Consider the following 13,061-nt stretch of genomic DNA (forward strand, 5'->3'; position numbering starts at 1 on the left):
ACACACACACACACACACACACACACACACACACACACACGCTTATTCTTTCAGGGCAAGCACACATAATAAACAAATAGTGCTGACCTACTGGTGTTACAAAGATCACCAGAGTACGTCTCTGGTCCATGGCGCGGCACCACAACATCTGTTGTGCTGTTGTTGTGCTGACTAGCTCGCTGTTGCCACAACATTAGTCACATAGGACATCTTAAATAACACATGCATGCAAATAAAGGTGCACAAACACACGGACACACACACAGACACACACGGACTTGTTTGCACATATTTGTAGTTCTATCACTGTGAGGACATAATGCATTCCCCCGCCCCTTGCCCACAACTAAGCCCCTAATCTCAGCCCTAACCCTAAGCCTAAAACCAAGTCCTATCTCTCAAGCAGCCCTTTGAAGTTGTGAGGCCCGGCCAAAACGTCCTCACTCCACAAGGTCTATCACTCAAACTGGTCCCAGCAAAGATAGAAGCACAAGAACACACACACACACACACACACACCCCCCACCCCCCCCACACACACACACCCTCTAGCTTGTTCAGCACTTCAAGAGCTCTGGTGTAGCTACTTTTCCCCTGTTCCACTCAGCGTAAAGGACAAATTTCTCTTCGCCCTTCAAAATCTCTTATCCCCTGTATCATTGCCACGTGACGGGTGGAACAGTCCATTAAAATTATGTCAACCTCGCAGAAATATGACATTGTTTTACTGGCTTGTGATATATTTTCATCTGTGAGCCAGAAGACAGTTAATTCAAATCTAATTAAACTTCCAAGTGCACAGTATTTAACATGTTTTACAGCAGGTTGCTGCCCCATGTCAGTGTAGCTGAAGTTGTATATACAGTTCACATATAGAGGTGCATTAAAAAATTCATATCATAATTGTGTGTGTAGTTTTGGCAATATTAATGCACAATACTTGTGACTATAACCTACACACAGAGGAGGGTGTTGCACCATGATGTAATAACTTATCAAGTGCCACAGAATGGAAAATGCAAAGAGGCCTGTTATGTAATAAATTCATTAATAATGTTACAGTCACAGGAAGGAGGAGGAAGACAGACACAGCAACAACAACAACAACAACACGTGGAATGGCGGTGGCAAGTGCAGCTGCAGGTTCAAATTCTCTAAATCAACAATCTACAGTATAAGCAAATCAACAACATATCTTTGCAGAGATCAGCGGGCTACAGCACAGCATGCTACATAAATAACAAACTGCTTTTTCAGATGAAAATATTTCCCAATGAAATGTTTTTACTGCAAGGTCTGTGAATCATCGTGAGTAACCGAGACATTGCTTGTTGTGGCTGAGCAGCATGTCACTTCTATGTCCCTTTTCAATTCTTTTCAATGCAGCAGAAGTCTCAGGAGCAGAGATCACATGACCTCAATAAATAAACTCTCGGCTGTGTGGGTTTTTTTTTTGTGTGATTTAGCTGAACTGCCTTTTAACATAATACTGTAGGTGTAACAAGACTTGCATTTGCCAGAAATCAAACAAGGCCCCCCTTTGATGAAAATGTCAACGTGAGAAACAGCTAACTGGACACCTTAATTAAACTGTAATTATTTTTAATTGCTACAGCTGTTCTCTGGTGATGTGACATCGCTCTGTTCAAAGAGCAGACATGCTGAGGTGTAGTAATGCGATTTTTAGTCAGTGAGCAAAGATACTCAGTGCAGGAAATTTCAAGGGAGCTGCACACCCAGTGCAGGGGAATAATTCTGGCAGTGGGCCAGTTAAAAAAAAAAAAAAAATTAGACACCAACTCTCACCTTTCCAGTATCTCAGTGAGAAGCAGCAGACCTTGTTTCTGCACTTCCAGGTTGGACAGCCGCAGAGCCTCTTTTAGACTGCGCACCAGGGACTCAATACCTAACACACAAAAACACACACACACACACTCATTGCATCAAAGAAATGCTTGACTTAACTTTACACATGACCAGGCAAGCTGCCCCCCCACCCCACCCCTCCCCTCGACACTCACACAGTCTAATCTTGCCTCAGTGCCAAAGTTATGAGAGTGCTTTCACTGCACAACAGGCTACAGCAACTTCCTACATTAAAACGGGCGACATGCTTCTAAATGTAATACATGCACAAAGGACGCATACGCACACAATCACACATGTCAAACAACCAGTGCTGGTGGTACATCTTTTTAATTTACTACAACACAGAACCCGCTGTCACCATCTCATGTTTAAACTGAGCTAGAGCAACAACATAACACACCGCACCAGACAACTCTGTGTGCGAGAGGGTAATTTAAGTCTTTACTTCGAGTGTTTTTCAAACCGTTTCTCCAGAGTGGAGCTAAAGTGCTGCAGGATTAAAGAATGCCACAGACAGTGGGACCTTAAATACATCATCGACTGTAAAGGCGCACACCACGGGCATACAAACACACACACACACACACACACACACACACCTATGCGTCAGAGCAGTATTCACTACCATTCATTAGGGATGCACAATACTGACATTTTCGCCAAAATGTAATTACTACCAGGTTCTGGTGCCACTTTGTCTGATAATCATATTGTGTTACATCACAATAGCAGCATCTGTCTAGTTGAAATAACACAATATACAGTGGGTCTTTGTTCCTCTAGTCTCCCTTGTAATGTAAATGTGATGCTTGGAGCAGATGCAAATGTCTAAAAACTGCAATACAGAATGAGGCAGAGGCAAACGACTCCACTTCCTCCTTTGGCGGCTTTAAATAACCCTCAGACTTTTTGTGTGTGTGAGCTGTTACATGACTCGTCTTTCCATCAATTACCCATCAGCAGTTATCTTCAGATACATTTACCAATAAACCACGACACACAAAATCACAAAAAAAAAAAAAGGAATCACGTCTCAGGAGTGTTTTCTGATCCGTCTAAGCTCGCTCACCATAGACAGAGTGACACTGGGAGAAGAACAGTGGGTCTTGGGTCAGTAACACCAAGCAGCTGTAGGCAGACCACAGCAGCACCTCATTATTAGCACTGGCCAGGCAGTCGAACATAAACTCTATGAGGGGAAAAAGAGAGACGGAAAGAAGAGAGAACTTTTATGAGGGACCAGAGAAACAAGAGAGAAAAAGAGAACAGTGAATATTGTTGCTACACATTGTATGACTCCTCCGTAGCGTCATCACACCACTTCCACAGCATGGCGTAATGTCTTCATGCAAATGTAGCAGATGATAAACAAAACAAAACGTTCGCAATATTCTCTTTTGAAAGCCCAACTGTATTCTGAAATTCTTGGGGCAAGAGAAAAATACAAATACAATCCCCACAATGATGAGAAGATAGAGTACATATAAAAACAGCAGAGAGACAGACAACAAGAGAAATACCAAACGTTTAAACAAAGACAGGGAGTGGAGAGGGAACGCAGAGGAAGGCAAAGGAAATTATTTGTAGAAGGGGAAATCAAAGCAGGCAGCAGCTTGAATATCCAGCCCCTGTGTTTGCGTGTCTGCGTGTGCGTCTCACCAGGTACGTCAGCCTTGATGAAGGGAGCGCTGTACTGACTGGGAGAATGAACCAGGACACATGCAATACACTTAGCGCTGGTCACCTGCAGCGTCTCATCGCCACTCAGCAGCAGCTGGAAGACACGTTTTATGGGCTTTATTAGAATCCGCCGGTCAGCCAAAGACACAAACAGAAGTGCCAGGCTTCCACAGTGTTTACAGACTGTCTGAGGTACATAAAGTGTCTTCAACGCTGCCAGGTCGCTGATGACTGTAGGAGATGATGTAATATTTTGCCAACTGTCTAGCTCTCATCTCCTGTGCACTGTTTGTGCTGCAAAGTTGAAGTCTGAGGTTATTTGAAGACAATATTAATTCACTGGATCATTCATGCAACTACTCAATGACACTGTCCTCTGACACTAAAATAACATACTTAATGTGCTGGTTATGTCACTTAGTACCAACAGCAGCTACTAAACAAATCCACCATGTGAAAAATGTGGGATCAGCTGTTACAGTATTGTTTTATTCTGCCATGTTACACTGTGAATTAGACTTCAGTTTGCATGACTTTTCCCCCTTGTTTAGTTTTAGTCTAGTGCTGTTACTGTTGTTTGCCGACACGACACATTGAGTTTTTTTTTTTTTATATCACTCTCTTTGCCTTTCAAGTTCTCTGTAGTTTTTCTGCAGTTGTTCCTGATTCACAGTCAATTTATGTGGCAGGATGAATCCTAAGAACAACATATTAATTATGTTTTAGGAGATGATTATATTCGGGTCATTATTTAGGTAAGAGTTAGTTTTATAGCCACTCAACACACACTACTGATCTACAAAAAGACTTCCAACGTCACGAGCTGTGCTGTAATGTGAGTCATGACTGAGATAATCTAACTAGATGTAATCTACACATTGATTTCCCAGACATGAAGCACAAATATTTTTCCAGGGTAAACCCCCACTGAATCCCTATTCAAAGGCACATTAATCCAGGATTAGAACTTCTTGTTATGATTATGGTCAGTGCCAGAATGCAGGTTTTGAGGGTGTGAGCAGGATGTTTGGACAGAGACCTGTTTCAGTATGAGAGGCAAATGGCAGTGGTCATGGGGCTGTTGCTCTTGGTTCTGGCAGACGACCTGGCTGTTGTTGGTGCGGCTGTCCTGGGTCTCACTGCACATGATCTGACTGTTCATCAGAACTGACACTGTCTCTCCCAGCTGCACCAGCAGCCACAGCAGGCCTAACAGATGACAGACAAGGTGTGAAAACGGATAACGATGACAAATACATGCACGCGTGTTCAACCTTTCACAAACTGAACATATTGAACAAATTCTAAACACATGAATTCATTTCCTGTGGCATCAGACAAAACTGCTGCTTTTGTTTTTCTACTGTTCATTGGTGAATTGGTCTGTTGCAGATACCACAACAAATAGTTTTAACGACATGCACTAGTGGGACTTATCAAACTACTTGTGCAATTATGAAAAACGTGGTGTGGAGACACTTCATGAGCTATAAAGAAAATCATAAAAATGCAGAATGCATCTTGCCGAAGCAAAGCATGAATAAAATATGGTTATCTTTACTGTAGCTACTTCTTAAACAGAGTTTACACAGATCAGGTCAGTCCTCATTCAGGAGTAATCATATGGACACGCCCATCATGCAGACCTAACATATGTAATAAACATCAACAATAAGGCCCAATGTCACAGTTTATACAGAGGCACGTGGAGGCTCATGAGTTCTCTGAGGCCCGTCCTTGAATAGTGCAAAACACAGTGACATTAGCTGCATAGATCTTTTTCATTCCAGCCATCTGTTTAATTCCTCCATGTTGCTGCTCTCACTGGGGCTGGTGAGGGTGAGTTTATTAGGATTAAATTGATTTAAGATTTACACAAACAACAACACCAACGGCTCAACTATAAAACCTAGACTAAACCCACCTCTCACTCTATTCCAACTCCACTATGAATCTGACAACTTCAAAATTTCTCAAAGGTAATGACTCTATTTCCTTTTAAGTGACTCCTTTGCATCCTGCATAGACCCCGGCTGTGGTCGTCACCAAAGCACACCCTGGAGAGATTATTATTCTCATAACTCAGAACTCCAACAAGATAGAAACACTCTCTCATCTTCAGTGTGATCCCTCCTCTTTCTCCAGTTAGCCTCACCCTAGATTCTGCATCTTCAGAGAGAGAGATGACGATGGACATCATTTTATGGTCTATTAGCTGTTTTTAAATAAGCTATTAGCTTTTCTTTTTTGACAAAAAATAACCCCTACCAACTAGTGGAGACCTCTTGTGATGAGATAACGCTCGGTGAATTCAGTTTGGTTCTGGCATAAAAAAACCTGAAATGAAAAAACATAATTGCACCCCATGCCATAAAGTCTTTTACTCCTCTTTGAAGTCCACACCCTAATTGTCCTCATCCTAATTCTCTCCCAGGCAGTTGGTAGTGAGGTTATACGCTTCATAAATGACAACAAATTCATAATCGCCTTTTCCTCAGACTGTCACCAAAGTAGTTGTTGTGCTCAGCTAAAAAAATTTCATCCAATTTTAATAACATCCTCCCCTTATCTCGGCTCGCAAATTGTATTTCTCAAACTTGCCTAAGCAAAGCAGAGCTCAACAACTCCAAACCTTTAGATGATAGCGACTCAATCTCACTTAGTCTATCCAGTGTAATAAATCTAAATGAGGCCAATAATATATGCAATTTTTCATCCAGGCAGCTAATGATGGGCTCAATGATATTTTTATACATTCATCCTGAGGAAATGAGTTTCTTCACAGACTGAAAAGTAACTAAAACTCACTCTACACACGTGGCCGTGAAATCTTCTACTTAAAAAGAAAAATGAATATTTTAATTTTCTGCTGCAGAAACATTTAGAAGATATCCTGGTTTTGCTCCAGACAGCTAAATTCAAAGGTATTACTCGACTGAAATGATTGAATATGATTAATAAAAAACATTTTTAGGTTACTGTCATCACAGATTCCTATTTTGTCATGGTTTATCTTATTTCATGTGTCTGAAATCATCTCGCAAAAGGTATTGCATGTCATCTGTGCATTATTATTCATATTTTCTTAAAATATAACAAGAAAAAAAAAAAAGAGTAAATGAATGAATAAAACTGACATGTTTTTCTCACCAGTACAGTTGTTGATGAGCTGTGGGGAGCATGCATTGGCTAAGGTCTGCAGCAACAGGATACACACTCTGTCCCTGATGGCAATGGGCAAAGACTGGGCCGCCGAGCCCCCGGCTGTCCCGAACAGTTTGAGCCACACAAAAAGCACCGAAGCCTTCAGCGCTTCATCTGGGTAAAGCATGGCAGAGCACAGATGCTCCAGCAAGGGCACTGGTGGACAGAGACGGGAAACAGATGCACAAACACATAAACAAACAGAGGATCTACACACAATAAAAGAGGGGGATATATACAGGAAACTGGGTCGGTATAACCACATCGAATAAATATTTCACATAATAATGGGATATACCATGTAAAGTGGGTGCAGTCATGTGTCTGAAGATACCCATACGTTTACATTTTTCAAGAAAGGCCTTTGTTTGCTGGAGCGAGTGACACATGAGAAAGACAAAGACACCCGCAGGAGAGGTAATGGTTATATATTGTGAGAGAAACACAGATCAACAGACAACAACAAGAGCAATGAGAGGGATGAAGAGAAAAACCGCTGGGAACAAAGTGCAGCTGAATTTCACCTTAAACTCTTTAGCTATTGCAGACTATTGCAGAGCCAACAGTGGAGGGAAAGTTGCCATGAAGATGAAAGGAATGAAGACTGGCTGTTGGGGACAGAGTGCAGTAAAATGGCAGGCGGGGAAGAGGGAGTAGAGAAGATTAAAAAAAAATATATTGGGAGCAGGATAGTAGTCTTTTGTCTGAGCGCAATAGATTCCCAAGTACACTGTCTGACTGAGAGAGCATGATTCAAACTGGAAAGAAGGGAAAAAAAGAGAGAAAGACACAAGGCAGAGAGAGAGAGAGAGAAAGAAAACAGAAAGGTAACAAGATCCAGGCAGTGGTAGAAAGGCCGAGTTAATGGAGGAGGTAAAACCTGAGAGTGAGAGGGTATGAGACAAACACAGAGGGGGAGGCAGAGACACAGGAGGAGGAGATGGGTGACAGTCATATACAGTACATGTTATTGCAATCCTATGTGTGCATTTACATTTCTTGAACACACACTGTAGAAAAACATAAAAATTAGTCTTGTGACGGGTTTTTTTTGGTCCTGAAATGATCAAACAAGCTGTACTAATCAAATGTAGTTAGTTCAGCTCAGAGTGACAGACAACATACTCCCAATCATGCAGCCTCTGAGGCCTTAATATATTCTAAATACGTGCGATCTCCATCGAGACATGCACTTTACAGAAGGGATATTAGCCACTGAGATCCCTCACTTCCTGAGGACACAAGTGTACTGACTCTACTGCGTTTCAAAGTTTCCTCATCAGTCTGTGTGTGAAGAGAAACCATCACTGTTCCCACTGACTTCAGCGTTCAGTGTTCACCACTTTATGAATTAATCAGATTATATTAATGGTTTGACATTTTTGACATTCACATAATTTGCAGCAACTCAATATAAAAAAAATTGAACGACTTTGTTAATGTAGTTTTTCAAAGATTAATTTAGCCTTAATGCAAATTCTGCTTCTTGAAGAATTATTCATAATATTAAAACAGTTCCATCTATGCAGAAATGTAAATAAATTAACAAGTAGAAAAATGAAAAGCATTAAAATCATTGCGACATAGTCAATAATGTCTAAGTAGAATTACCGCGTTGCAGGAAGTAGAGTATGGTCACAATCTCTGCTTCTGTTCTCGAGTGACAGCAGTGAATAATGGACACAAGTGTTTTTGCAGAACATTATGATGTCACAATGAAGTTGACCTTTTGACCGTTTGGATATAAAATGTCGTCACTTCATCATTTTATCCTATTAGACATTTGTGTTGAATTGTGTCCCAGTTGACCCGTGACCTTTGACCACCAAACTCGAATGCGTTCATCCTTGAGTCCAAGTAAATGTTTGTACCGGACGTAATGAATTTCCCAATATATATATATATTCACAAGAACATGAGGTCACCGTGACCTTGACCTTTGACCACCAAAAATCTAAACAATTCATCTTTGAGTCCAAGTAAATGTTTGCACCAAATTTGAAGAGATTCTCTCGAGGAAATTTCCGAGATATTGTGCTCACGAGTCCAAAAACATGTTTTGTGAGGTCACAGGGATCTTAACCTTTGACCTTTGACCACCAAAATCTAATCAGGGCCGAGACGGACGGGAAGATAACCTTGAGCCTTTACATGACAGGTACAATTAAAAAAACTACCGCAGGATGTCATCAAAATTGTTCGATTGCGAAAAGTATGAAAGGATAAAGGTCGACATAATGGAAGACAGAGACGGGAGGCCAGCGAAGACAGAGAGACAAATAAGTAAAAAGCTGTAAATGTGTGAGCTTTGAACAAAAGAATAAACAATGTTATATTGCAGGACAGCGCCGGAGCTGGAGGGAGACAGAGGAAGAGAGAGACATGACAGAGGAGGAAAGTAAAACCCAAGCCCAGCTGCTCTGTGAAGCAGATCAAAACCCATGTGAGGCAGGAGAGGCTCCCAGACATGTTTGATTAAACCAAAATATATGAGGCGGCCAAGATGAGAACCAGGCATGGAGAGAGAGAGGGAGGGGGGAGGGAGAGAGTGAAGAGTGAAGAGGGGAGGTGGGGGAGATAAGACATCCATAGACAGAGGATGGAAATGGAGGGAACAAAATGTGAGTGCTAAGAGGATGGGTGGGAAATAAAAAGCCTTACTGCTGTTTAACACATTTTATGGCACATGCGTCCAAACACAGAGACAGAGACGATAGAAACTAACACATTAAACAATTTTCTTTTTTTCTTTTTCTTTCTTTCTTTGTCAGGAAAAAAAAAAAAGGTTCATTTCCATTTGCCTTGTTTACCGTTTTGCTGCCCCACTGTGAAGCTTGAGCGCTCCGTCCGTCTAGTGATCTGCCTTCTACAGTATCTACTGTTTTTCACTTGCAGCTTCACCTTGCCTAACAAACCCTTTTCACACTTCCAGTGTTTCCCACACATGAAATATATTTGTTTGGCCAATTCAAATAACCCCCCACCCATCCAAAGCCGAAAAGAATCATCTCTGTATTTTTGTGTCTCTCTTTTTTTTAAATGTCTACATAAAAAGACGGTTGAAAGTGCAGACTGAGCTGTCAAAAATGGCGTATTAATGCGGAGTCTTATGAGAGAAATGATGTCCTTAATCACTTAGCTCCGTCACTTAACTTGTCTTCCACTTATCTTTGTCTGCCTTCCTCTTTCCTTATCTCATTAATGCTTCATCTTCCCTCCCCGCTCCCTCACTTTGTCTGTATCCACTCCTCAGTTAGGACCTGAGGGAGTAAGACACCAGCAAGGTGGAAATAAAGGAGGAGGGATGGGAGAAGGGAGAGAGAGAGAGAGAGAGAGAGAGAGAGAGAGAGAGAGAGAATGAAAAACAAATTCAAGCAGAGGAAAGTGATGGGGTGAGAAAAGCAGAGGGGTTAATCAGTTAGATAGGCAGGCAGACATCGAGGCAGAGAGAGGGAGAGTGAAATGGGTTGTGCTGCTCTGGGCTCATGTTGTCATTGCCGTGCTGTTGTCGTTAGTCCAAACAGCCCCACAGAGACGTGCTGAGTGACAGGCCACAGACAGGCACACACAGTCAATAGTGGCAGCCTGCATCTTGCATCAGCATCGCAACAACCCGCCGCTACCTGCAGCTGCTCAGGGGAGCTTGTAAAACTCATGAAAATACATGGGAGGTGGACACACGTAGCATAGTAAAAAATGACTGTGATGCCTGCTTATTCGGCTGAAGGCTCACTCTTGCCTATGAACACGAGCACTGAGGCATGACACAAACACGCCCACAGACGCTTGAAGCTGATTCACCGTGCCCATTAAACGAGAGCGGCGTAATGGTTCATTTGAGTAGACAGACATCATACAGGTGGGTTGTAGCAGGGAATAAATCAGAGTAGTTGCGAGTGATACTGGATGAACATGTATTTGTAACTTTTCTTACTTTCTTATTTTTTAAATCATGAGCTGGCATGGGACTGGCTATGCAGACAGAATTTTAAGTATGGACACAGCACAGTTATCTCACTCCAGCTGGAGAGTAATTGAAAAGGTCATACAGTTAAAGAAATTGAAATGAGAAAGTTCAGGGGAAAGAATATGTAATATACAGTTTTGTGACTCTTTTTTTTTTGTCACCTCTCAGAAGCAGAGGGAGCGGAACCGGGCACAGCACGGGGAAGTGGACACGGTACAAACATTTCTGTGCAATTAGGATATAATTAAAAAGGTCAAACTAGGCCGTTGTGATTGTGGATATCCCTGGAAGGAAGACTAAATATTCTTTCATATATTCCTCTTCCATTGGAGGGGAACTTTGGTATTTTTAACATATTCCTTGATCTCAGTGTCTGAGGTGAAAGTTGTCTATTCTCCCTCAAGGGAGAATACGTGTGCACAAGGAAGTCAGAGGTCAGAGGTCTGCTTCAGATCAGTCGGCTGATGAGGTTTCATTTCTTTGCTCAAGGACACTTCAGCAGAGTAATTGTGGTTTAACCCGGTTAGAGAACAATCTCCCCACTAAATACATCAGCTTTTAATCCACTACTGAGAAAGTTAACAAGGCAATGATATGAATTGCTGACAGCATTTGCATGGACAACAGCTGTTTATCACCTACCGTCTAACAGCAATGTCAACACCAAAATGGACTCTTCTTTTTCAAAACAGGAACAGAAAAACAAAAAATTATTTAATTTCACATGAAAATACACTGTTGGTTTCGCTTCGCACCAGCGTCTGCTTAACTGTGAGATGTGATTGGGTGTCTGCTGCATCGTCTCACCATACTCAGTCACCAGGCTTTGGGCCACGTTGGGGACTTCTTCCACCAGGGTCCCCAAGAAGTTAAATGTGGGCAGGGAAGCTTTCACACTGAGCTGGTCACCAAGCTGGACAGGGAACGCACAAAGTAAAAATCAGATACAACACACATACAACTATGTAAAGAAACTTGTCGAACTCGCTGAAAATGGCAGAGACACATATTCACACTGTAAAGCTGCACGGCGCTGAAGTGCTGTGCAGGGCTCAAGATCAACGAGATTTCAGATACTCGACACAGAGACAGTCAGGGACGTTGTGCACAGAAATGAGCCAGTAATGCAAAAGAGGTGAGTTAAAAGTAGATGGGTGGAAAAAATAAACCAAACTAAGCTCTACAATGTAACACTTCTGCTTATGATATGTTATTTTTTGCAGGATTCAAATTAAAATCACCCCTTCAGGACAGTTATAGCACCGCAGCAGGTGTGAAAAAAATGTAGCTTCCACAACGATATTCATGATTTTCATTTTACTATGTTGACGACAACAACTCCAGCCACAACTGCTACAACACTCTCATTTATAATGCAGAGCCACTCACATATTCATTTGAGACATATGTCCGTAATTCTCTTTTTCAGAACTCAGAAAACAAACCTGTTTCTTTCACCAGTGCTCAGTCACACCACGGTAAAACTCTGTATTCTCAAAGGAGGGTTCTTTAAATACATTCAGTCCAGAAGGTTCTAATCAGGCTCTATTCTAGTAAGGTAAATGAGACTTGTCTGCACCTGTACCTGGCTGTTTGCCCCCCTGTCATCATCAGTATACACAGCTTTACTATTTTCCACCCGCAGCATCGGCTACTGAATGAAGCTTTTCCACTGCTGCCTCCCCCAGAGGGGACACAACAGGAGCGAGGGGGGGGCACACTGCCTGTTAACTAAACAACCCTCTGAGGATACACAGCTAGTTGCACAAGCACTGTTGAAAGTTTTAAGATGTTGAGCGTGTTCCTGCGCCTGGATGTGTAGATGAGCAAGTGTGTTTCTCCATATGTCTGTACCTGTGTTTGTCTCACCTGTTTGTGCACCTCATCCAAAACAAAGCGATACAACACCTCACTCTGCAGCTCTGAAAGCAGCTGAACCAGCACTGGCAAACGTAAACACACACAAATGAATGCAGGTACGTACACAGACACACACACACACAGACACACACACAAATACACACACACCAAACAAAAAACACAGCAAAGCATTCATGGTTAGTTGCAGTTTTCTAGGAAAAACAAAATAACATTTCAAGTTCCTTAATTCAAAATTGATGATGAGTAATCCAGTTTTTTATCTCTTTTAAATTCAGTTTCATTTTTGAATTTTGTTCAATCAAAGTTTATCTCGTGAGTGACTGTGACAATGTGTTGCACTTTAAGGATCATTATATGCCAACAGTCTATACTGTTTATTAACATGTCACTGCCATAAGGACAAGATCCAGCTGTACCCCTCAGCTCTGCTTTACATGGCTTTATACAGAAGCTGGTGCTA

At 41.8% G+C, this 13,061-nt stretch overlaps 1 protein-coding gene across 2 annotated transcripts in view; it reads right to left on the minus strand.

Annotated features, from left to right (window-relative positions):
- The window catches only part of mei1 (meiotic double-stranded break formation protein 1), a 56,172-nt gene that overhangs the window by 40,078 nt on the left and 3,033 nt on the right, over positions 1-13,061 (minus strand). For both annotated transcript variants that reach the window (XM_087170048.1, XM_087170049.1), the window contains exons 4-10: positions 12,590-12,663; positions 11,528-11,633; positions 6,700-6,909; positions 4,589-4,758; positions 3,529-3,643; positions 2,939-3,058; positions 1,807-1,906 (exon numbers count right to left, since the gene is read on the minus strand). In XM_087170048.1, coding sequence (XP_087026174.1) covers positions 1,807-1,906; positions 2,939-3,058; positions 3,529-3,643; positions 4,589-4,758; positions 6,700-6,909; positions 11,528-11,633; positions 12,590-12,663 — 895 coding nt within the window. The remainder of the gene's footprint in view (positions 1-1,806; positions 1,907-2,938; positions 3,059-3,528; positions 3,644-4,588; positions 4,759-6,699; positions 6,910-11,527; positions 11,634-12,589; positions 12,664-13,061) is intronic.

This window comes from Seriola lalandi, unplaced genomic scaffold, assembly GCF_002814215.2.
Source record: "Seriola lalandi dorsalis isolate HSWRI2012SDOR001 ecotype SW California unplaced genomic scaffold, Sedor1 jcf7180002054926, whole genome shotgun sequence".
Lineage (NCBI taxonomy): Eukaryota > Metazoa > Chordata > Actinopteri > Carangiformes > Carangidae > Seriola > Seriola lalandi.